The sequence below is a fragment of the Rhinolophus sinicus genome, linkage group LG01, assembly GCF_036562045.2.
Source record: "Rhinolophus sinicus isolate RSC01 linkage group LG01, ASM3656204v1, whole genome shotgun sequence".
Taxonomy (NCBI): Eukaryota; Metazoa; Chordata; class Mammalia; order Chiroptera; family Rhinolophidae; genus Rhinolophus; species Rhinolophus sinicus.
In genome coordinates this window covers 126,800,940-126,825,622 of record NC_133751.1, presented here as the reverse complement: position 1 = coordinate 126,825,622, position 24,683 = coordinate 126,800,940, and the positions used below count along the sequence as shown (strand labels likewise).

The window sequence follows — 24,683 nt, the reverse complement described above, 5'->3', positions numbered from 1 at the left end:
TGAGCAAAAGACTTGAACAGACACTTAGCAGAAGAAGCTATGAATGATCAATAAACAGTTAACTGTGATGAATAACAGTTAACTGTAGATACTACCCGGTATCAGTAGTCATTGGTGAAATGCAAATTAAAGCCAGTATGACAGAACATTTCTCACCCAACAGGATGACTAAAAATAAAAATCTGACAATGCCAAGTGTCAGAGAATATAGAGCAACCTGAAATCTCATACATTGCTAAGGGTATAAAAATGGCACAACCACTTTAGAAAATAGTGCAGCAGTTTCTAAAAAGAATTGAACATAAGACCTAGTAATTCCATTCCTAGGGATATACTCATGAAAAATCAAAGCATATGTTCACAAAATTGTTCACAGCAGCTTTATTAATAAAAGTAAAAAAAAAAAATGGAGACAATTTAAATATCAACAGGAGAAAGGATAAACATACTGTGGTGTGTAGTCATACAATACAAAGAATATGTGCGACGTGAATTTAAAAAACACTATGTTGAGCAAAAAAGTCAGATACAAAGAGTGTATGCATAGTGTATGACTCCACTTATATGAAGCTCAAGAACAGGTAAAACTAATATATAGTGAAAGAAATAAGAACTGTGGTTACCTATGGAGTTGACTGGATTGAAAAACAAGGACTCTTTCTGGGATGATGAAGACGTTCTGTATTTTTATTTACATGGTGGTAACATGGGTAGCTACATTTCTTGAAACTATACTGAATTCTGTACATTTTACAGCGTGTAAAATATAACCCAACAAAGAAAAAAACTCAATAGGATCTCAAAAAGAAAGGAAATGGGGGGAAATTCTAACTTCTGAGGAAAATGATAAGGAAGAGGAAGATGCTCTTTTTCCAAAAGAAAAGATAATGGCAATTATACAAGAACACCATGTACTAAATATCTTCCAAAATTGAACCCAACAATCCTTCCCACCTATCTTTCAACTTCCTCAATAAGCTTTAGGGAACTAAAATATATTCTGAGACAGAACGCTGGAGGGCCCAAGACCTCAGCAGGATGAAATCACTTTCTTAGTTGAGCCCTTGACAATACCTGGACCAGACTATTTTAATAGCTTTCCACTGGTCTCCTTATCTCTATCCTATAATCCTTCTTCCACATGGTTATGTTCCTAAAATACAGATCTGACATTATTTCTTCTCCCTTTATAAAATACTTTAGTGGCTTTCCATAACCTATATGTGATCTTCAGAGATTTTTAATCATGTATTCTATCAGTAAAAAAAATTTGAGCATTCATCTACATGTATGTCGATTTTTATTTACAAATTAAGCATTACTGTATCGATATATTACACAAAAAACAAAAATTGACATTGAAGTGGATATAAAAATGTAACATAATTAGAAGTCGTGACACACAAAAGGCTGATGACAAGCATCTCTAACAGTGGCAGGAACCTACACCAATAGAAAGGCAAAGCCCACAGGTCTGGCCCCACCCCTTCCAGTTTTATCTCCCACAGCTACCTTCCATCTGCCCTGTGCTAAAAGTATGCCTATCGACTTGTACTTCCCCAGAGGTGTGCTTTCTCTTTCACACCTATGCATAGGCCAGTCATGCTGCTCTTCACTACTTTATTTTTCTTAGCATATTTTTATTTATTCTTCAAAACTGAACTTAAATGTTAATTCCTGTAGAAAATTTGCTTTGATTATCTCCAGGCAAGTTAGTGATTCTTTCTCTGTATCTTGTTCAAATCACTACAATGACACCTATTCTAATCACTTATTTATATGTCTATTTTTCCTCTAGATTATGAAGAGCAAAGACTGTTCTACTCTTTTTGTGCAGCCTAGAACTTAACAGTGCTTATATGCTTACTAAGTATCCCAGGAATTACGTTTTTTCAATATTTACAGTAACCCCTATGTGTCTCAAAGGAGCTGAGAAATGCCGGTATATTATCCAAATACCACTGCGTATACTTGGATACTATACACACCGTGGTCTAGTCTAACAATCCAGAAATAGCACATGACCCAGTCCAAAAGGTATTCTCTCTACCTGAACTGACATATGAATATCAGTCCTCATGTTGAGTCCTTGGTGAAATTTATTTCCTTACTGAACAGGTTAAACATAGATGGGTAAACTTACCACCTTCCTGGATAAAGAGATTTTCTATAATGCCTAAACACAAGTCATCTTTAGGATTTACTGGTTTCCAGAAACTAATTTCACATCTTAAACAGCCTACATATAAATAACAATTTAAATTATTGTTTAACAAATTAACATTTTTTTTTGCTTCTATTGAAAAAAGCAACACATGATAAGGAGAAAAATAAGGAAAGTATAAAAAACGATTTTTTTTTCCATTTCTTTTTTTGAGGAACATAGAGCTGTGATTTTCAACCTAATTAGACTTTGTAATCACCTAAGAGGCTTAAAAAATGTACTGAGAACTGGGCTCCACAATAGGTCGATTAAATATGAATCTCTGAAGTTGGCCTAAACATTAGTTTTCAAAAGCTCCCCACTGATTCTAATGTACAGACAAGGTACACAACCAGTTAGTATAGAATTAAAAATTAAAGTTTTCATCCACTGGTGGAAGAACTTCATTTGCCCATTTGCAGTACTGAAGTACAAATATTAAAAAGCTATCTATGACAGGACAACTGGCTATTCATATGCAAAAGAATGAAGTTGGACCCTTTCCTTACACTAGACATGAAAATTAACTCAAAATGGATTGTGGACCTATATGTAAGAACAAAACTTATAAATACCATCAAGAAAGTGAAAAGACAACCCACAATGATACATGCTACAACATGGGAATGGGAGAAAATATATACAAATTATGTATCTCATAAGGGACTTATATACAGAATATATAAAGAACTCTTACATATGAAGAACAAAAAAAGAATAATAATCCAATTTAAAAATGGGCTAATGATCTGAATAGACATTTCTCTAAAGAAGATATACAAATGGCCAATGAGAACATGAAAGGATGTTCAATATCAACAGCCATCAGGAAAATACAAATCAAAACTACAATGAGGTATCACTTTATATCCACCGAGATGACCATAATCAAAAAGATAATTAACAAATGTTGGTGAGGATGTGGAGAGATGAAGACACTTATCCATTACTGAAAGAAATGTAAAATGGTACAGTCACTTTGGGAAGCAGTCCAGCAGTCCTCAAAAGATTAGTTATCACACGACCCAGCAATTACACTCCTAAGTATACACCCAAAAGAAATGAAAACATACATCTACACAAATACTTGTACATGAATGTTCAGAGCAGCATTATTCATAATAGCCAAAAAGTAGTAACAATGCAAATGTCAAGCAACCAATGAACGTATAGAGAAAATATGGTATGTCCCTACAATGCAATGTTATACAGCAATGAAAATAAATGAGGTGCTAACAAATGTTACAACATGGACCACCCTTGAAAACATTAAGTTAAAAAAGCCAATTATAAAAGGCTATACATTATATGATTCCATTTACACAAAATGTCCAGAATAGACAAATCTATAAAGGTAGAAGGCAGGTACGTTAGTTGTTGACTAGGGATGGGAAGTAAGAAGTGACTGCTAACAGGTATAAGGGTTCTTTTGGGGGCGATAAAAATGTTCTAAAATTGACTGTGGTAATGGTTGTACAACTCTGTCAACATACTGTACTACTGAATTATACACCTTAAATTGGTGAATTGTATGGTATATCAATTATATCTCAACAAAAAATTTAGACCAAGAAGATTCCATTTTAATCACAATATTTTGCATGTATCTACTCTGTCTGAAAAGATATCCCAAGCAGTTTCAAATCTGAACGCACAGGAATCCTTTTTGAAAATCAAGAAGATAAAATACTCACTGGACATTTCATCTATTTTGGGAATAAAACAAACCAAATGTTTCTCCAGGCACAAGTGACTCTAAAACTGAATCGTTTTCAGGTAGTTTTCCTAAAATAAAAAAATATCCATGTATGCTAGCGAAGTAGTATGTAAATAAAAACCTAGCAGAATTCAATTCCAACACGTATTTATTTGGTCTCCCGACAACTGCAAACAGTAACTCCAAAAGACAGCAAAAATATGAAAGAACATATTTAATCTAGGAGGTTGACATTGCTCTCTCTAACCATTTTGTTACAAAGGAGATCTATATATATAGCTATATATATATCACATTTCCTTTATTTATATATACATATATAGTGCAACATATATAGTGACATATATGTATATATAGTGATATATATATCTACACACACATATATCTAGTGCAATATTTATTATTCAGCCATACAAGAGTGAAATCTTGCCATTTTCTATAATATGGATGAACTTTAAGGGCATTATGCTAAGTGGAATAAGACAGAGAAAGACAACTACCACATGATCTCAAATGAGGAATCCAACAAAAAAAACAACAGACTGGTAGTTGCCAGAGGTGGGAGGAAGGGTTAGGGGGGTGGGCAAAATGGTTGAAGAAAGTCAAAAGGTACAAACTCCTAGTTACAAAATAAGTAAATCATGGGGATGTACTGTACAGCTTGTTGACTGCAGTTTATAATACTGTATTATATATTTGAAAGTTGCTAAGAGAGATTTTAAAAGTTCTCACCACAAGGAAAAAACTAGTAAACCGTATGGTGACGGATGTTAACTAGACTTATTATGGTTATGGTGATCATTCAGCAATATATACAAACCTAAAATCATTACGTTGCACACCTGAAACTAATGTAATACATTTGACCCTTGAACAACAGAGGTTTCAACTGTGTGGGTCCACTTTTTTTATATATAGATTTTTTTCAATACAGTAAATTTATTTTCTCATTATTTTATTAATTTTTTCTCTAGCTGACTTTATTGTAACAATACACTACATAACACATATAACACACAAAATATGTGTTAATGGACTCTTTATGTCAATGGTAAGTCTTTCAGTTAACAATAGGATGTGAGTCAAGTTTTGGGGGAGTCAAAAGTTGTACACAAATTTCTGACTACATGGGGGGTCAGCACCCTTAACCCCAGTGTTGTTCAAAGGTCAACTGTATATCAATTATACATCAATTTTTTAAAAAAGGTCTAATCATGGTCATTATTTAAGGCCATTTAATATACAAAATACAACATTACTTACTAGAACTAGAAACATTTATTAATTCACTATATTTATATCTCAAACAGAGTGCTTGAAATACTTTGTTGAATGAATATATATATAAATGTAGGCTTCTTTTTGAGTATAGATCATAAAGTCATCTTCATGCTAAGAAAAAAATTAATATGCAGGTTTAAAAATGTAAGAATAGCTGAGAAAAATTTGGAAAAGAAAAATGAAAGGATGTTTGCCTTACCAGAATGCACAATAAATTTACAGTAGTTTTTAAAAATGATATATTTACAGGAAGACACACTATTCAGAGTCCAGAAAGAGACCAGTATATATGGAACTTGGTATATGGTAAAGGCAGCATATTCAATAGATAGTTCAGAAAAAAACGGCTATCCGATAGGAAAAAAAAAGATTAACACCTCATTTCATTCACAAACATTAACTCTATGTATCTAAATGTTAAAAGAAAAAAGCTTTAGAAGAACGAATAAGCATTAAAAAATATTGAAAAGCATAAATTTATTTATTTTCAGTTACAGTTGACAGTCAACATTAGTTTCAGGTGTACAGCACAGTGGTTAGATTTATGTAATTTAGGAAGTGATCCCCTCAATAAGTCTAGTACCCACCCGGCACTGTACATAATTATTACAATATTACTGATGATATTCCCTATGCTCATGACTATTTCGTAACTGCTACTTTGTATTTCTTAATCCTGCCACCTCTTTCACCCAGCCTAGCCTCCCAAACTCCCTCCCATCTAGCAACCATCAGTTTGTTCTCTGTACCTATGAATCTGTTTCTGTTTTGTTTGTTCGTTTAGAAGCATAAATTTATAATCTTAGGGTCATGAGGCCCTTTGTACATTAAATCTAGAAGTCATAAAGAAAGAGACTACTTAAAAATATAAACCTTTCTTACCTTTCTCCATATACCAAAATGAATTCAAAATGTATCAAAAACCTAAATGTATAAATCTCTCAGAAGAAAATACAGGGTAAGAGCTTCATGACATTGGACTTGGTAATGATTTCTTGGACATGACACCAAAAGCACAGGCAACAACAAAAAAAATAGATAAACTGGACTTCACTAAAATAAAAAACTTTTGTGCATCAAAGGATACTATCTACAGAGTGAAAAGGCAATCCACAGGATGGGAGAAAATATTTGCAAATCATCTCTGTTAAGAGATTAACATCCAGAATACATAAATAACTCATACAACTAATAACAATCTGATTTAAAAAATGAGCAAAAAGATCTCCAAAGCAGATATACAAATTGCCAATAAGAACAAGAAAAGAATTCAACATTAATCATTAAGAAATGCAAATCAAAACTACAATGAGATACCATTTCACACCCAATAGGATAGCTTTTATAAAAAAAAATAAAAACCCAGAAAACAAGAAATGTCAGTGTGGTTGTGGAGAAGCTGGAACCCTTGTACACTGCTGGTGAAAACGTATAGTGCAGCTGCTGTGGAAAACAATATGGAGATTCCTCAAAAACTTAAAAATGACCGTATGATCTAGCAATTCCACTTCCGACAGCAGGGACTCACACAGGTATCTGCACACCCATGTTCACAGCAGCATTATTTGCAATTGCCAAAAGGCAGGAGCAACCCAAGTGTCCATCGATCAGTGAATAAATGGATTAATAACATATAGTATATACATACAATAAAGTATTTTTCAGCTGTAAAAAGGAATGAAATTTTGATACATGCTACAACATGGATGAACCTTCAAGGCATTATGCTAAGTGAAAGAAGCCAGACACAAAATGACAAACGTATGATTTCTTATATGAGGTTGTTATTGTCTAATGGGTACCGAGTTTCAGTGTGGGATGATGAAGTTCTGGATATGGATTGTGGTCATCCGCACAACACGAATGTACTTAATGTCACGTACTTAAGTGTACGGTTCAGTACACTTAACAATGGTTAAAATGCTAAATTTTTATACACAACTTTTATTATGTATTTTAGTAAAATGAAAAAATATATAAACTTTTGTAAGGCAAAAGGCCCATTCAAATCAAAAGAAAAATGACACACACTGGGGAAATTATTTGCAAAACAGAGTTAACACTCATAAAAACATAAAAGCCCTCTAAAATTCAGCAGAAAATTGGTGAGTGTAAAACAAGTGATCAAAAGGGTAATTGTAGTGTGTAATAAATGAGGACTCAATCTTACCAGTGCTCAAGAAACTATAAATAAACATTAGATAGTTTTAGTCCGTTATATTGATGAAAATAGTGTTGGAGTGAGGCAATGGGTGCTTTCATACACCACATGTGGGGAGAGAAAAATACATTCAATCATCTTGGTGGAAAATAAGGCTCTATTTATCAAAAATAAAAAATCGTATCTCCTTTAGCCTAATAATTCTACTTTTAGAAATCTGTTTGAGAAATAATCATACAAGAATGCAAACGTATGTACAACAATGCTTACTACACCAGTACTATAAAGACGTATCTTTTTTTTAATGGTGCAGTGTATATAAATGGAATAGAATATCAAAAGTGATGAGAAAAGAACTATTACTTTTTAATACATACATTTGATTTGGTTACATTATTTTTTATAAAGGGTGTTTTTTTTTTTTTTTAAATAAAGAATCTGGGGCTCAAAAGTAGACCGTGGAAAGAACAGGGAACAATTAATTTTGGGGAACTGACTCCACAGGACAACCTTCTAGGCCATATGACAAGTATCTTGCCCAAAATACTTCTCCATATAATTTTTAAATGTTTACTTAATTTCCTTACATTTTTCTGAAATTCCACATTCTCTTAAAAACATTTAAAAATTGAGGCTAAGTAGTGGAAAGGAGTTCAGGCCAGGAGCCCAAAAGCAGTTTCTGTGACTAACTTTATTCACTGTTAGGATAAGGAACTCTGCTGGGAAGGGGAACAATTTGGATTTCAGTTTTATTTCTCCTTTAACATTTTAGTAGAATATGAAACCAAAATACTAAGGCAAGTGATTATGATCCATTCAAACCTTTTAAAATAAATTAATAAAACTGCTTTCTACTAACCCATGTCAGAATGGCCTTTTATTTTGGAGATGGGGGTAGAAAGAGGAAAACAGAGGAAAGAAGTAGGTATTTTGGAGCACTCAACATTGAAGGGTAGGGTGGCTGGCAAAACTTAAGGCTCTGAATCTCAAGGGTCAGGATACCAGGAACTGGTAAAAGGCTAAAGAGGTAGAAGGATATTAAGGACAAATTTCACTGACTTAAAAATTATTAGTGCTATATGTGAGTGTAAGCTATGCTTTCCACACAGATCTATTGATTGTCTCCATCATACAAATTGTCGCAAAAATTTGTGTTCAAGTAAACCTTCGGATATGAATTCTACCAAAAAAAAAAAGCATTACTTTTTAAAATAATAAATAAATGCATACAAAATAAAAATTTTAATAGTAGCTTTTATTTAACATTTTTCGAGTCACAGGCTCTTTAAAGGATCTGATGAAAGCTCTGGATCATCACCCAAGAAAATTATGCATATTCACATTAAAAATTAAGCATGTATACAATTTAAAGAGACCTAAGACTCTGGGTTAAAAACGCCCATTAAATATGGTGGTGAGGTCCCTCTGTTCACAAAGAGTTATTTATCCTTTAAAATGGTTTAATTCTACCAACATGATAAAACCTAACTTTCATTGTAATTTTCTTAAACAACTGAGTTCAGAGATCTAATGTGGGATTAACTGCCTGAACAGTTCCAAGTCGTTGGGTGCACATTTTATGGACAAAGGAGTACAAAGAATACTGAGAAATAGATAAAATGACTATGGAGTAAAGAGGCAAAGGATTTAACAATACGGAGGTGAAGGAAGGACAAGGAAAGGTTGTTCTGATAAACAGAAAGTAAGGGAACAATTCCTGATCCACAGTAGGAACTCTATAAATGTATGAATAAAAGATAAATAAATGAACAAAAGGAAGTAGAGACTTTTATAACATAGCACCAGAAATCGGGATAAAAAAATTAATATTTGCGTGCTACCCTGAAAATATATTTTACGTATTACTCCCTACGGAAAAATCCAATCAAAATTCTCACCAGCCACTTTACAAACAAATTTTTAGAAAATGACTCATCCATTAGACTGCAGTTGCAATATATAAAAAATTCATTAAGTGGAAAAAATCAAATTATTAAATCAAAATCAAAGGAGAAAAAACAAATGAGTAAGTCAAGGGAGAAAACACAAAAAATAAAAACAGTAAAGAAAAGGGTTACTTACAAAACTAAACGCAGAGAAATTAAAGTATTTATTTAAAATGTACCTGACCATCCAGAAAAAAGACTTGATACCTTTAGTAAAATACTTTTTTAAATGCCACCATCATTATATTTTAAGAAAACCCCCCCAGTAACTAAATGTGACTTGTGTACACTGTATATCTTATGCAAGGGGAACACAAGTTCAGGGGGTTTTAATCAGGTATTTTGGGATTCAATCAGCAAACATTTATTGAGCACTTAACAGGCAATGTGCTATGTATATATAAATTAATTAGCAAATTAACTATCATTACTAATGGTATTGGGTTACACCCTCTTGCCTGTATGCTGCAGAAGAAAAAAAAAGTTAAGAGTTACAGCAGGGGCCAGCCTGGTGGATCAGGTGGTTAGAGCTCCATGCTCCTAACTCCGAAGACTGCCAGTTGGATTCCCACATGGGCCAGTGGGTTCTCAACCACAAGGTTGCCAGTTCGACTCCCGCAAGGGATGGTGGGCTGTGCCCCCTGCAACTAGTAACGGCAACTGGACCTGGAGCTGAGCTGCGCCCTCCACAACTAAGACTGAAAGGATAACAACTTGAAGCTGTACGGCACCCTCCACAACTAAGGTTGAAGGACAACAACTTGACTTGGAAGAAAAAGTCCTGGAAGTACACACTGTTCCCCAATAAAGTCCTGTTCCCCTTCCCCAATAAAAAAATATTAAAAAAAAAAAAAGTTACAGCAATAGAGATGTAATTGGGAATTCTCCCATAAACGATTATGGCTTCATAAGTTCATTTTTTGCTAAAAATATTTTTTGTCACATTTGATGTAACAAAATGTGATCTAAACCAAACCAACTAGTAAAATTTAAGCAACGGCATCATTTAATGAAATTGAGTATGGATTTATGGATAGCTCACATAGCAGTTTTATGTCTTTAGAGTTATGTTGTAGAGAGTTTGTATTACAATAAATAGTCTAACATAATTGAGTAAATGGTTTTGGCTAGGTCCTTTTTATTTACTTGTTTAGAAATATTTTTGTGTAGTTACATTTGTTTTAGTGGCATATGTCCTGTACAAGTTAATGTTCAAAGTAAAATTCATGATGTATATTGAAAATTTTATTTATGACACTGTGAAAGACTACTGTGCTACAACTAAACGGCAATCAAAATATCTCTAAATAGATGTAAAAAAATATAAGAACTCAGAAAATAAGAGAACTAAAAATGTCTAAAGAGACCTCTCATCTGGATATCTCAGATTAATCCTGACTTTTTCACCAAAATACATTACATAAAACTTTATTTTTCCCCAGGTAGATGCTAAGTTTTTAATTTCCAGGAGCTCAAAGGAAACAATGAATCTTTTTTATAGCAAAAAGTATTAAGTAATGCTATTCGTTTATATTCCAGTCTACTTAAGCAAATATTTTAAAGCCTCTGGCGAACACTTTTACGAGAAAGGCGGCAGCAGCTAACGCTACCTGAGACAGCACAATGCCACAAAAGGAGTAAGCCATAGAACTAGAATTCCAACACAAGCGATGTAATTTTAGGGCCCATACTCCTTATCACTATGCTATGCTATCCCTTAAAGATATCTCCTGCAATTTTCTATCACAGTAAAAACCTTAACACAGCAACAACAAAGAACTCCAAAAACTTCCAATTTGAAAGAACAGAAGCTATGATGAACTACTGATTTTTTTCCCTTCCGTACAACATCCGGAAAAGTTACAGACACTATGGTTACTATTTAAAGGAAAAATAAAAATGAGGGGAAAAACAGACTGTAAACCTTATCTTAAATAATTCTATTCCTAAAAACACAATAGGCAGCTCAATGTTGCTCTTTTTAGATTTACTTCATTTCAGAAACACTGTACGCTCATCACTAATTCTCAACTGTCTAGTTTCTAAAAACTTTAGCTTTAAAATAAATGTCCACCTCCTCCCATTCTAATTCTCCATAAAACACTTAAATTTTCTGAGAGAATACAAATAAAGGAATATAAATTGATTATAATGTTTATATCAATCCCAAGTTTGACCTATTGTTATAATTTAGTTTGGGAAGTTTCTCATACAAGAAAATCTGTAATTCAAGTGTATTGTATATTTGCCATATGAACTTTAACTACTGAAGTATATTTGACCCTTGAACAACACACATTTGAACTTCAATGGGTCCACTAATACAAGGATTTTTTTTCCCAATAAATACTGTAAATGTATTTTCTCTTATGATTTTCTTAATAACATTTTAACTTACTTTATTGTAAGGACACAGTATATAATACATATACAAAATATGTGTTAATAGACTGTTTATCTGTAAGGCTATTAGAAGTTTTGGGGAAGTCAAAGTTATATGCAAATTTTCAACGTACATGTTGTTCAAGGGTCAACTGTAAATGTCATTCCAATCCACTTAGTGGGTATTAAAAATCTGAACTCATTTCATACTATTATAGTGTTTATTCTTCTATTATTATTCTAAAGTTAATGATTCTTCTTTCATAAATTTTTCAGTGAGATAAGAGTCAGTCACTAAACAGGTCTATTACCAGATCATGCCATACCTAAACTTAACAGCTCATAAAAAGTACTTATAATTTTTTGCTGGCTACATAGAACCATAAAATTACAATGCTAAACAAGAATTTAAAGTGTCAATTATTTAATTTCTCTGCCTTCAAGCAGGATCATACCACCAAAATTTACCTATTTTATTAAGCCCACTAAAGTTCCAAAATCTGCCTTAGAAACGTATTCTAATACTTCCACTACGTAATTTTACATTTACTTATATCTCTGAAACCAAAAAGGGCAGAGTAAAATAGAAACAACATGGGTTTTAAAGGCAAGCATGTCCTAGGTATAATGCTGCTTAAACCAACTACTGACAGAATGACCTTGGGCAAATTACTACAAGCACCCAAAGCCTCATTCTCATGCAAAAAATGGGGTAATACCTCATCATTGCAATTTGTCTAAGGATTAAGTAAACGAACAGGCCAGTCCCAATTATACTGCAGGCTACCAAAGCTGATGCTCAATGACTGCCATTTCCTCCTCCCTTAGGCATTTCCCAGCCAGGTCTTGTGTGGTAAAGAAGTTTGGTCAGATTAACCATCCTTCAGATAAAAATTCTAAAATCTGGACAAAAACAACACAGCTTTTCAAGGCTCTGAAAAGTGACCAAACGGACGCAGAAACTGGAGACTTTATCCATAGAAAAATGGAATTACATCTGATGAGATTTGCATGTCTACCTTCCTAAGACAGCAGTTCTCAAACTTGTTTGCCTCAGGACTCCTTTACACTCTTAAAAATTACTGAGGATCCCACATTAGAAATTAAAAAGGAAAATATATATATATATATATATATATATATATATATATATATATATATTTAATTCACTTAAAATAATGAACTTACATGTTAAATAAAGTTCTAACAATACTTTGCAGAACAAAAATATTAATGAGGGTGGCATTGTTTTACATTTTATACACCTCCATAATGTAGTTTTATACAATTGGGTTCTCCTTTCTGCATCTTCACTCGGTCTTCGCAATCCATTGTTCTGACTGCAGTATAAGAAAACAGGCCTCAGACAGACTGTACAGTTGGAAAAGGCAGGGCCTTGTCAACCCCTGAAAGGCTCTCAGGCAGCAGTAGGGGACTCTCAGAACACTGACAATTGCTGATCTCAGGACAGTCGACTCAAGCACAACTCAGGGCTGTAGAATGATGGAGCTTTACTGGGATGGAGGCAACGGAGGGCAAGGTTCAAACATAGCAGGGAAGTTCTAAAGTTGAGATGTAAATTCTGGAAAGGAAGAAGCCAACAGGCGGATAAGCCCAAAAAATTTGCATATAAACTCTGCCTCAAATCTTGGCTATCTGCTAAACCATGTATATGCAGCATAGACTCTAGGAAACAGTGACAAAGCAGATGCAAGAAAAGATTTCAGCTACTGTCACCTCTAAGAAGCGAATGGAGTTTTAATCCAGTCAAGTGAACTGCTTACTAAAAGCAAAAAAAAGTTCAGAAGACCACTACAAAAATCCCATCTCTACATTTCACTCAAAATACAACCATAAAATTAATTAACGACACACTCACACAACACCCCCCCCAAAAAAAAAAATAAATAAATAAACAACCAGGAAAATGTGACCTATACTCAAGAGAATACAGTCAACAGAAACCAATCCCAATACGGCCTAGGTGCTGCAACTGGCTTAATACTAGCTACAATAAACATGCTCAAGGACGAAAGGAAAATATTTCAAAACCAATTTAGAGATGAGAAACCTCAGAGAATTGGAAATTATGAAATGAACCAAACAGAAATTCTAGACCTAAAAAAGTACCATAACTGAACTGGAAAATACACCAGGTGAGCTAACAGCAAATTAGAGACAGCAGAAGCAGGAGTAAACGAACTCAAAGATAAATCAAGGGAAATTATCTGAGGAGAAAAATAAAAAAAGAACTGCAGACAGCAGAGCCTTAGAGACCAATGGGACAGTATTAAGGAGTCAAATATAAATATAATTTAAATCACAGAAAAAGTGTAGAGGATGGAGCAGACAAATATTTGAAAAATAATGGTCAAAATTCCCTAATTTGGTGAAAAACAAAAAATTTACATACTCAGTATTAATAGACCTAAGCAAGAAAAATACAAGAAAACACAACTACACACATCATAGTTAGATTAAATAGAAAAATAAAGAAAAAAAATCTTGAAAGAAGCCAAACAGAAAAATAGACACCAAAATAGAACAAAAAGTATGACTGATACCTAATTTCTCATCAGAAACTATGGAGAGCAGAAGAAAATGGCACTACATCTTGCAATAAATGTCAAGCCCTTTCTCTTCAGCAAAACTGTCTTTCAAAAACAAAGTTAAAAAAAAAAAAAGATTCAGATAAAAACAGAATGTGTAGCCAGCCAAAAAGTATGGCAAGTTTTCAAAAAATTAAAAACAAAATTATGATATGACCCAGCAATTCCACTTCTGGGTATCCATACAAAATAACTGAAAGCGACTCTAAAAGATATTTGTACAACCATGTTCAGAGTAGCATTACTCATAATAGACAAAAAGTGGAAACAACCCAAATGTCCGTCAACAGATAAACAAAATGCCACATATACATACAATGGAATATTACTATTCAGTCTTGAAATGAAAATCTCATACATTCTATAACATGGATGAATCCTAAAGACAAGTTAAATGAAACAAGCCAGACACAAATGGACAAATACTGTACGATCCCACTTAATAAGAGGCTCCTAAAGTAGTCAAATTCATAGAAACAGAATAGAATAATGGTTACCTATTCCAGGGGCTTGGAGAAAGGGAGAGAAACGTGTCATTTAATGAGTACATTGTTTCAATGTAGAAAATGCAAAAGAATAAACAAAAAGATTATGAATCTTTACATTTAGCCAGGTCTCAAGACACAAAGTCAATATATAAAATTTTATTGTATGTGTATGCACTAGCAACAAACTAGAAAATGAAATTAACAATGCCAGTTACAAGTGCATCATACAACATAAAAGACTTTCTAGCAATCAATTTAACAAAAGATACGCAAGACTTCCACCAAAAATTATAAAACATTGCTGAGAAAAATTAAAGATGATTTAAATGAATGGAGAGGTGTGTCATGTTCCTGATTGGTAGCTTCAAGATTGTTAAAATGTCACTTCTCCCCAAAGTAATCTATAAATTCAATACAATCCCAATCATAGTTCCAGCATAATCATCCTTTTTAACTGACAAGCATATTCTAAAATTCATAACGGAAACATAAAGAACTCAGAATAGACAAAACAATCTTGGGAAAAACAACAGAAGCTAAAGAATTTACATTAACAACTTCAAGATTTACTCTAAAGCTTTTCAGTGGTTCTCAACTGAGGGCAATTTTGTCCCTCAGGAGACATTTGGTTGTCACCACTGGGAGGGTGCTACTGTAATCTAATAGGTGGAGACCAGGGATACTACTAAATATTGTATACTACATGACACAGCCCCCACAACCATCTGGCCCCAAATTTCAATAGTGCCAATGTTGGGAAACCCTCAAGTACAGTAGTCAAGACAATGTGGTAACATCAGGATAGTCAAATAGATAATAGTCAAATAGATAATAGATAATGGAACAGAATACAGATTCAGAAAGTAACGCCCGAGGTCCACTGTCATTAAAAGGCAACAAAGCAATTCAATGGAGAAAGAAGTGTTTCCTACAGCTTCTAGAATACACAGGACATCCATAAGTAAAAAAAATTGAACCTTGATTCCCACATCTCACATCATATACAAGTATTAGTTCAAGATGGATCACAGACCTAATTAAAAAGTAAAATAATAAACCTTCTAGAAGAAAGCATAAAAATATCTTCACAACTTAGCAAAACTACCATCTGAGAAAAGACTTAAAAGCAGAATCTATAAAAGAACCAAAAGACTCCTACAACTCTAAATAAAAATTCAACCTAATTTAAAAGATGGACAAAAACTTGAACAGACATTTCACAAAGACTTGGATACAAACGGCTAACATGCACGTGAAAAAAATGTGGTCAATACCAGTATTCATCACAGAAATAGAAATTAAAACCAGAATGAAAAGCACAAATTAATTCCTCAAACTACATACCCACCAGGATGACTCAAATTGTAAGACTAAAAACAACTGAAAATGTGGAGCCACCCAAACTCTCACACATTGCTGGTGGTTGAGTAAAATGGTACAAGTTTCAGCAGTTTCTTATCGAGTTAATATGCACTATCTTACAACCCTGTAAGTCCATTGCTAGGTATTTACCCAAGAAAAATAAATATATAATGTCTATAAAAGGCCTCATACAAGAATGTTCAGCTTTATTCATTAATAGCCCATGTCTGTCAACAAGTGAAACACTTATTCATACAACAAAGTACTACTCAGTAATAAAAATAGTTACATGCAACAACCTAGAACAGTATCAAAAATATTGTTAAAAAAAAACAGACACAAAGAGTATATGATGTATGATACCATATATATGAAATTCTAGAGCAGGCAAAAGTAATCTAGTTTAAAAGAAAAAAAGAACAGCTGATGCTTGGGAGGTATGGGTGAGGAACATGGGGATTAACTAGAAAGGGTCACTTACACCTTTTTGGGGTGACAGAAGTATCCTGTATCTTCGGTGTTACAGTGATGTAAACATTTGTCAAAATTAAGCAATTCTGTGCATTACAAAGTATGTAAATTTTATCCCCAAAAAACAACTATTGAAAAAACCCTCCCCTTCAGCGGCAGCAGCCACTGAGAAGCAGTGGCCTTGGCTCTGTGCTACCCACGGCCGTGGCCTCCGCAAGGGCCGCAGGTGACCAAGAACACGACCGAGCCGGGGCACAGCCTCACCGAGCACCAAGTACATGCAAGACGTGACCCGAGGGGCTCCTGCGCGGCTCTGCCCCCTATGGGCAGCTGCTCAGGGTCTCTACGGACAAGCTGGCCCTGAAGTCCAACAAGAAAACGGTGGGGACACACCTCTGTGCCGAGAGGAGCTGAACAGTGGCCTTGCAGCCACAGAAAGGCAGCAGCCAAGCAAGACTGAGCCCCAGCCCGTGTATGTAATAAAACCTTTTCAGAAAGAAAAAAAATCTAGTAGGGGTGGGGAGGTGGTAGAAGTCCTGCTGAAACAAGAAATGGCAGAACATTAATTGCTGCAACTGGATGATGGGCACATGGGGGCTCATTATACTATTTTGTCTGAAATTTTTCATAAAGGTTTTTAAATTTTTTTTTTCTTAATTCCCCCTCAATAGAGGAAGAGAATTGGTAATCACTGTATTTCACATAAAATAAAATCTCTTGAGGCATTCTTTAAAGTTTCTTTTCTATGCTAAGAATCCCTGTCCTTTATACTTTCTTTAATATTATTCATCAGAGTTACAGCTCACCTTGAAATCTCTTCATGTTTTCAGTATCTCATTTATTTACTACCACCTTTAGGGGAGGTAAGAGTCGAAGAGCTAACACTCGTTTAGCTCCCCATGCCTATCAGTAAGCTACCTACTTTGAATCCATTACCCAATTTATGTCCCCAAATTGAATTTACCATCTAAAAATTTAATCTTGTTTGTTTACTTATTACTTCTCTCTCATGAAAACTTCTGTTCAATGGCAACATGCATCTTGTTCATTATTTCTTCAGATCTGGCACACAGGAGATATTCAGTAAATGTGTAAATCATAAAATTAAGAAATTAATATAAGAACTCACAAATACCCAGTTTAGCTCTTTTGGGCAGTGCAAATCATTTCCCATTCCAGTTATACCCAGCTTGTTTTGCCTTTAATCTTACTGATATTTATATCAATTGCAATGTATTTGTTTCAAATGGAACAGAATGCTCTGTGTTTGAGAATTTCACATTTTTTCTTTATTCAAAAATGTAATCATAAAGTTTTAATAAGCCAATTTATATATTTCAGCATACTTTAAATGATGTGTGATTTCGATATGCAGTGTTACTTTTTCTGCTCTTATTCATATAGCTAAAGAAGGAAATCCTAATGCTTTGAAGTCTCAAATTCTGTTAACACCATTAATGGTGTGAACATCACCATTGCTGAAAAACCCTAGCAAATATTAAGAGTTCTTTACAGAGGGGTAAATTGCAGTTAATAATAGATTTATAATCAAATGATCAATTTTACTTCAAAAGAATTTATCTAACAAAGCATCTACATAAGCCTAAAATCAAATTGTTAGTTCCCTTCAGCAAAATACAGAAAATCTATGTTTATTCTCAGAGTATATTCTTCAGTAAACATTTGGGTGTGGTTTATGAGTGAAACCCCCAGTACCTTAGGTTTTGAATAAAATTTTCATTCTTAAATATCCTCAAAACATCTATGAGGTTAAAAAAAAAAGGGGGTGGTGGTGGTAAGGGAGAATAAATATCATTAGTGGCATTATAAAATTAAAAACTAAAAAATTGAGTAAAACAGCTGCTAATGACAAGTCAGTTGTCAGACCAAGATTTTTCCTCATTAGTTAAGGAAAATACTCAAGAAGTTGGTAATTGCAATGTTTCTCTGACCTACTAAAATACTCTGAAAAAAGATTTTCTAACATTCTAAGAGAGAAGGCAAGAGAGAAGTAAACATCAGGAGAAAGAGAAATAAAATCACTCACAAAGAATGACATTGTACATACAAAATTTTATTTAAAAAACAGTTCACAATTACCTTACATATATCATTTGCCACAAATTCAAATTCAAGTTCTTCCAGATGTCATTTTATATTCACAGATTATACATAACTTAAGGAAAACATTTAATTCAAATGTACCAAATGCAGCAAAGGGCTTAAAAATAGAAGTTTCAAAGTAAATACTCATTTAGAGACACCAGCAAATAGATCTGACCTTTTCAAGTGGCTTTCCCAAAGTGTTTCCAATCAGTTTCCAATCATTCAACACTTCCTCAACTTTGGAAATAAACCTAGGAAGGAGCAAAAAAAAAACATTCTAAAAATGTAGCTGCACAGTTTTTACTATTGTTGTACAATTCTTCAAGTATTTTTTACATTTTAACATTTTTATCAGAGAAGTCTCCATAAGTTAGTATTGTTAGGTTAATTTATCTATGTGGAATAAAAGTCGAAATAATTTTCTTTTGCCCAAGAAGTCTTAGTTTTTGATGTTTAAGTCTACTGCTTCCCCAATAAAGGCATTCTGCCTTCTATAAAGTATAAATTAAAGAATAAATCTTTCTATAGTAAAATGAATGTAATAAATTTGGGAGATAAATAAAAACTGACAGACTAATATAATATTAAAGATAACTATGAAACCCATAATATTTTCCCTACCCTCAACATAATTGATCTATTTAACTTCTCCTTTAAAGATATTTAGGAATTCCCTGATTTTCCCCCCAAAGGAAAACATTTGGGAACTTTGCTCATTAAAATAAAACAAGTTTTAACAGACAGCTAGCTGGCAAGAAATTGCAACTATATTTGTCAGCTTTAAGGAATAACTGACAGATTTTAAAACTATTCACTATCTAATCTTTAAAGCTAATGATCAAGCAGATCTACTAAAACAAGAATGAATTCTGACTAGCAACATGCTCAATATCAGCAAATGAAAACTGTCAAATCTCAGTGGCAGTGTTAAATACATATTAAAAGACACTTTCAGAAGACTTGTTATTACTCTAAGAAGCAGACTTCTTATATAAGTATGATGCAATCTAATAGCATCATTGCTCTCCTAAAACACCTATATAGTATTGCTAGAGTATTAAGAGTTAATTCTAATCAAAATATATTAAAAGCCATCAGGTTTTTTCTTCAATGACATTATACATTAATATTTACATTTCTGTTGTTAGATAGTAATGATAAATCACTTTTTAGTATATGTGCTGCCAAAGCGAGCACAATAAATCACTTTTTATGATTCAACTGAAACACCTAATTGATTCCTCTTTAAAATTAAGTGTTATTAATTAATTAATATACTAATTCACTTTTGGGGGTTTCAGTCAAAAAGCAATTACCAGTTTTGCAAAAGAGTGCTCTAGAAATTAACACATTTACAAAAAATGGAAGAAAAATTTAAAGTGCATCCATATGTGAGGGAAAATTTGTATGTGAAGTGCACATTGCATTTATAAAGGCTAAAAAAACAAAACAAAACGGGAGCTATCAATGTCCAACTGCAGCAAACAGTTGTAAATAGTATATCCATTCAATGCAATAATAGGCACTCATTAGAAATCATGTTTTTTTTTTTATTGTTTTTTTTTTTTAGAAATCATGTTTTAAAGGCCATCTGAGGAAATAAGAAAATGCTCATATTAAATGAAAAAATGAAAGCTATAGAAATAAGTATTAATATGGTTTGATACAACAAGTTTGTAACACGCATAGATTAGAAGGAATTTTCTAAAAAATATTAACAGTAGCTATCTCTTGGTGGTAGGCTTCCAGGTGATTTTTCTAATTCTACTATGAGGTATTACAATAAAAATAATTTAAAATAATATAACTTTCACAGCAAAAGAAGGAATACCTTAAAATATTTATTGTAAGAATTCTATCAGTACTAGCTAAAACAGAAAAATTGGACTGTATCCCGAAAGTTGAGAAAGTATAGAAAAATTTTATAACTTTATCCCTGAAAGCTCCAGATTTCAGCTGAAGGGTCATTTCCTTTGACTCCTCATTCTATAGTAAGTTCCTTGGTTATATGCTCTTGTAAGACCAGGCTTATTCCCCTTCTCAGCTCTTATTTCAATTGCAATTATAGATTCATTTCCATTACCATTTAATTCATAGCTGTCTCTTCCACTAGACGTATATTCAGTAAAAGCCAGGAATCATCTGTTTTTACTGATCACCACATCCTAACACCCTGAATTGTGCTTGCAACATGGGCACTCAATATTTTTCAATGGACAAATGATAAACAGTTAAGGGCTTCTATTCAGTCCTCTACATAAATTGTATGGCTCATAACATACTGACAAGAACTTTCATTCAAACATTAAACTCAAAGTTTAAGAGACTCCAAAGTTTTAACACCATCCCATGAACTGTAAAAACACTAGTTTCATTCTAGAAACAAAGAGCATAAAAGTCAAAAACCAAATTTCCTACTTTGTGGTAGTATTCATAACTGTGTTCACAAGTATTTCTGTATAAGGAGCTAAAGGATTTAATATTCCACTTTAGGATATTTTAAATTTTTAACTGGGGGAAGTGATCATTTTTCCATTCAGTACTCTGATGTTCCTCACCCCACTCCCAACCTCCAAGATTCAGGTTACATTTTTCTACCTTAAAGACATCAAGTTATTATTTCACATTCAACACGTCTAAAATTGCATTCTTCTCACTTTGCCACTTCATTTTCATTCTTTCAGGAAAGAAACTGCAGTTCCATGTTTGATTCCTTCTCCTTTTACATTTCATCAAGTGTAACTGTCTAAATTCTTTGAAATGTCTCACAATCCTCCCTCCTTTCTATTCTTTCTCTCCAGTCTCCAAATCACCACCCTAACTATGGATCAAATAAGTCACTTGCCTTAATTGTACCTCTGAATTTTATCCCCTGAAACAAGTCTCATCATATCACTTTGCCACTAAAATCCTGGGTGTCTCACTCACTATTGTTCTTAATGGTTCTTTCTAAACTGTGGTCTCCTGAAAGCAACATCAGCATCCCCTTGGTGAGAACTTGTTAAAAATGCAAAATCTGGGCTCTCAGACATAATCAGAAACAACGATTCTGATGCACACTAAAGACTGAGAATCACTGGTCTTAAAGCACCGAATCTAGAGATTCCTTTACTCAGTTAGCGTTGGAGGTTGTCTATAGCCTGGTCCTATCTTCATTAATTTTACTTCCCTTGAGTAGATAAAAACCTTCACTCCAATAAAGCATTTCTTCATCAAGTCCCAAAGGTTCATTTTCACCTGTCTCTACTCATGTCAGTACCTGCTCTGTCTACCCACTTCCAAGGCCCAGTTCACTTTCTATCTTTTCTATGAAAATATTTCCAACAACTGTAATTCACAATAATATCATGCTTATTGAAACTACTATTTTTATAGTTAGTACCAGCTGGGTTACCATGTAACTACTTGCTGTTTTGTTTTGTGTTTTAAAAACACTGGATCAAGGATTTTCTGTTCTTGTCCTTTACTGTAATTCTGGACACAGTACCTGTTCAACAAAGCCCTGTCAGGGTGGTTACGCCTCCTTACTGACTTTTCTTTTTTGGATGGTACCACAGGTCAAACTATTATTCCAGCAGGAATCTTTTACATTTTCCTGAGTCATCTAACGACATGACATCCACAAATTTCCTCTCGCAAACAGAAAGATTATAAAATGCTGCAACAAGCTAACCACGGATCTCAAAACCCAGAAAACCGAAGGGTCTCTGTGACACCAAACAGGACACTTCTAAGTTATCACTCCTCCATAAACTTGACTTTCAATTAATTTCAGAGATACATTTCACTCAGTTGTTCAATGGACCATGACAGGCACACGGAAGCCTGGGCACATTACCCACTGAAACGTAACCACTTGAATTAAGGCGTTCCAAAGCCATAGGCAGACTATTTTAAAAGGTTATCCTGAAAGACAGAATGGAGACAGTGGGAGTGTGGCAGACGGACGACCACCAGAAGTTCGCTGAAGGCCTCCTCCTAAAAAGGGTACATCAATGTTACATAAGAGGGAAACAGAGCAGCTGCGAAATTCATTGCTTACGGTAACATAAAATGAGTAAACGATAACAAATGAAAACAGGACGTCAGTGTTACCCACAGAAATTGTTTCTGCGTGTGGGCAACAACCAATGTCTAAGGAAAGCGGCCTGAGAGAAAACAAAACTTTTTCTGACAGTCGGATCTTAAGGGCTCAGCTGACGGGGGCGGGGCGGGATTGGCCAGACGCGAGACGCGGAAGCGGCTCTCCGCGGACCCGAGAAAGAAGACGGAGACCCGGGGGCCCTGAAGTCTTACTATTGCCAAAGACGTGGCGTCACCTGTGGTTTGTCTGAGGTGGAGAAGCCGCGGAGGGACGCCAGGCCCCACAGTGCTGCTAACTAATGATACGACTCACCTTTCCCATTCGGAGGCAGTGGTAAAGTCCGTGATCTCAAATACCTCGGACTCGGGCTACGGGAGGGGGAAGGAAAGAAAAAAAGAGATTGAGGGCCGGGGCGCTGACGCAGAGGAGCGAACTTAGAAATAGGGATAGATAGAAAGTAAACACCTCACCTCACTGTCAGCCGCCATCTTGAAGAACGCCGGCGAGCGCTAGGGATGTTGGGAAGAAGAGCGAGAGGGCAGGGGGAGGAGGAAAAGAAGGGCGGAGAGAAGGCGGGGCTTTCTGCAGCCCCGCCCTCTGAAGCGTGGCCCTGTTAGTGAGTCTTTAGAAAAGTCTTCTCAGGCTGAAATAATTAGATTTTTGTAAAATGCTTTGAACTTGAAATTTTCCTGTAAAGGAATGAATTCAGGAAGGGAACAGAAGAAAGATAAAACAAGGCTATAGCTATCCATGGATGAGATTGTACTAAAAAGCCTAAGGCAAAAGAATGAAATCTTGCCATTTGTGACTACACGGATGGATCTAGAGGGTATTATGCTGAGTGAAGTAAGTCAGGCAGAGGAAGATAATCATGATTCCACTTATATGTGGAATCTAAAAGCAAACCGAACAAACAAAAACAGAATCATAGAAGTGTGGCCGGATGGCCCAGTTGGTTAGAGCACAAGCACTGAACAGCAGGCGTGAGGGTTTAATCCCACATGGGACAGAGTGCTGCACCCTCCATAACTAGATTGAAGGACAACTACTTGGAGCTGATGGGCCCTGGGGAAACACACTTGTTCCCTAATATTCCCCAATAAAAATAAAAACAAAAACAAACAGACTCATAGAAACAGAGACCAAGGGGATGGTTGGTTACCAGACGGGAGGTGGAGGGGAATGGGTGAAAAGGGGAGAGGAATATAATCGACAGTATTGTGTTAAGTTTACACAATGACAGATGATTACTAGAGTTTTTGAGATGATCACATGTAAGGTATAAAAATGTCAAATCACTATATTGTATACCTGAAACTAATATAACCAATATAAGATTGTATACCAACTATATTTAGAATAAATAAATAAATAAATAAAAAAGAACTAAAGCACATTGAGTTTGTTTTCATTCATCCTCTTTTTATTGATTGCAGGGCACTAAGCTAGGTGCTGTAACAACCACCCTCCCCCATCCGCATCCCCTTTAAGAATTTACACAGTTTGGTTAATCCAGGAAATAAAAATCACCATGCTAGTTACCTGGTTTCTGAGAAGAGCAACATGCTGTTCAATAAACACTTAAACTTTTTTAAGCCATTGAGGAACAGAAGGGGTTTTAGCTACCATTTAATAATTATATCTCATACATACTGAAGTACTTACAAATAAAATGATACCATGCCGAGGATTTGCTTGAATATGGGAACTCAGTTTCTAGTAGGGAAACGGAAATTTGCTGCACAAAGAGAAAGAAGAGGTGCTACATGTGTCAGCGTCACTATTAGCAATGTGGAGGTTAATTAATGGTAATCTTGACAAGAAGAATCTTGGAGGATAAGAAGCTGGCAGCCAGGTTGAGGGTAGGGAAGGC

The 24,683-nt window shown here is 34.5% G+C and overlaps 1 protein-coding gene across 3 annotated transcripts in view; it reads right to left on the bottom strand.

The window, feature by feature from the left end:
* RAB3GAP1 (RAB3 GTPase activating protein catalytic subunit 1) overlaps positions 1-23,353 on the bottom strand; it is an 89,075-nt gene extending 65,722 nt beyond the window's left edge. For all 3 annotated transcript variants that reach the window (XM_019731151.2, XM_019731150.2, XM_074335582.1), the window contains exons 1-3: positions 23,281-23,353; positions 23,123-23,178; positions 18,902-18,977 (exon numbers count right to left, since the gene is read on the bottom strand). In XM_019731151.2, the coding sequence (XP_019586710.2) occupies positions 18,902-18,977; positions 23,123-23,178; positions 23,281-23,298 (150 nt within the window). In that variant the 5' untranslated portion in view covers positions 23,299-23,353. The remainder of the gene's footprint in view (positions 1-18,901; positions 18,978-23,122; positions 23,179-23,280) is intronic.
* Positions 23,354-24,683: the final 1,330 nt, after the last annotated feature.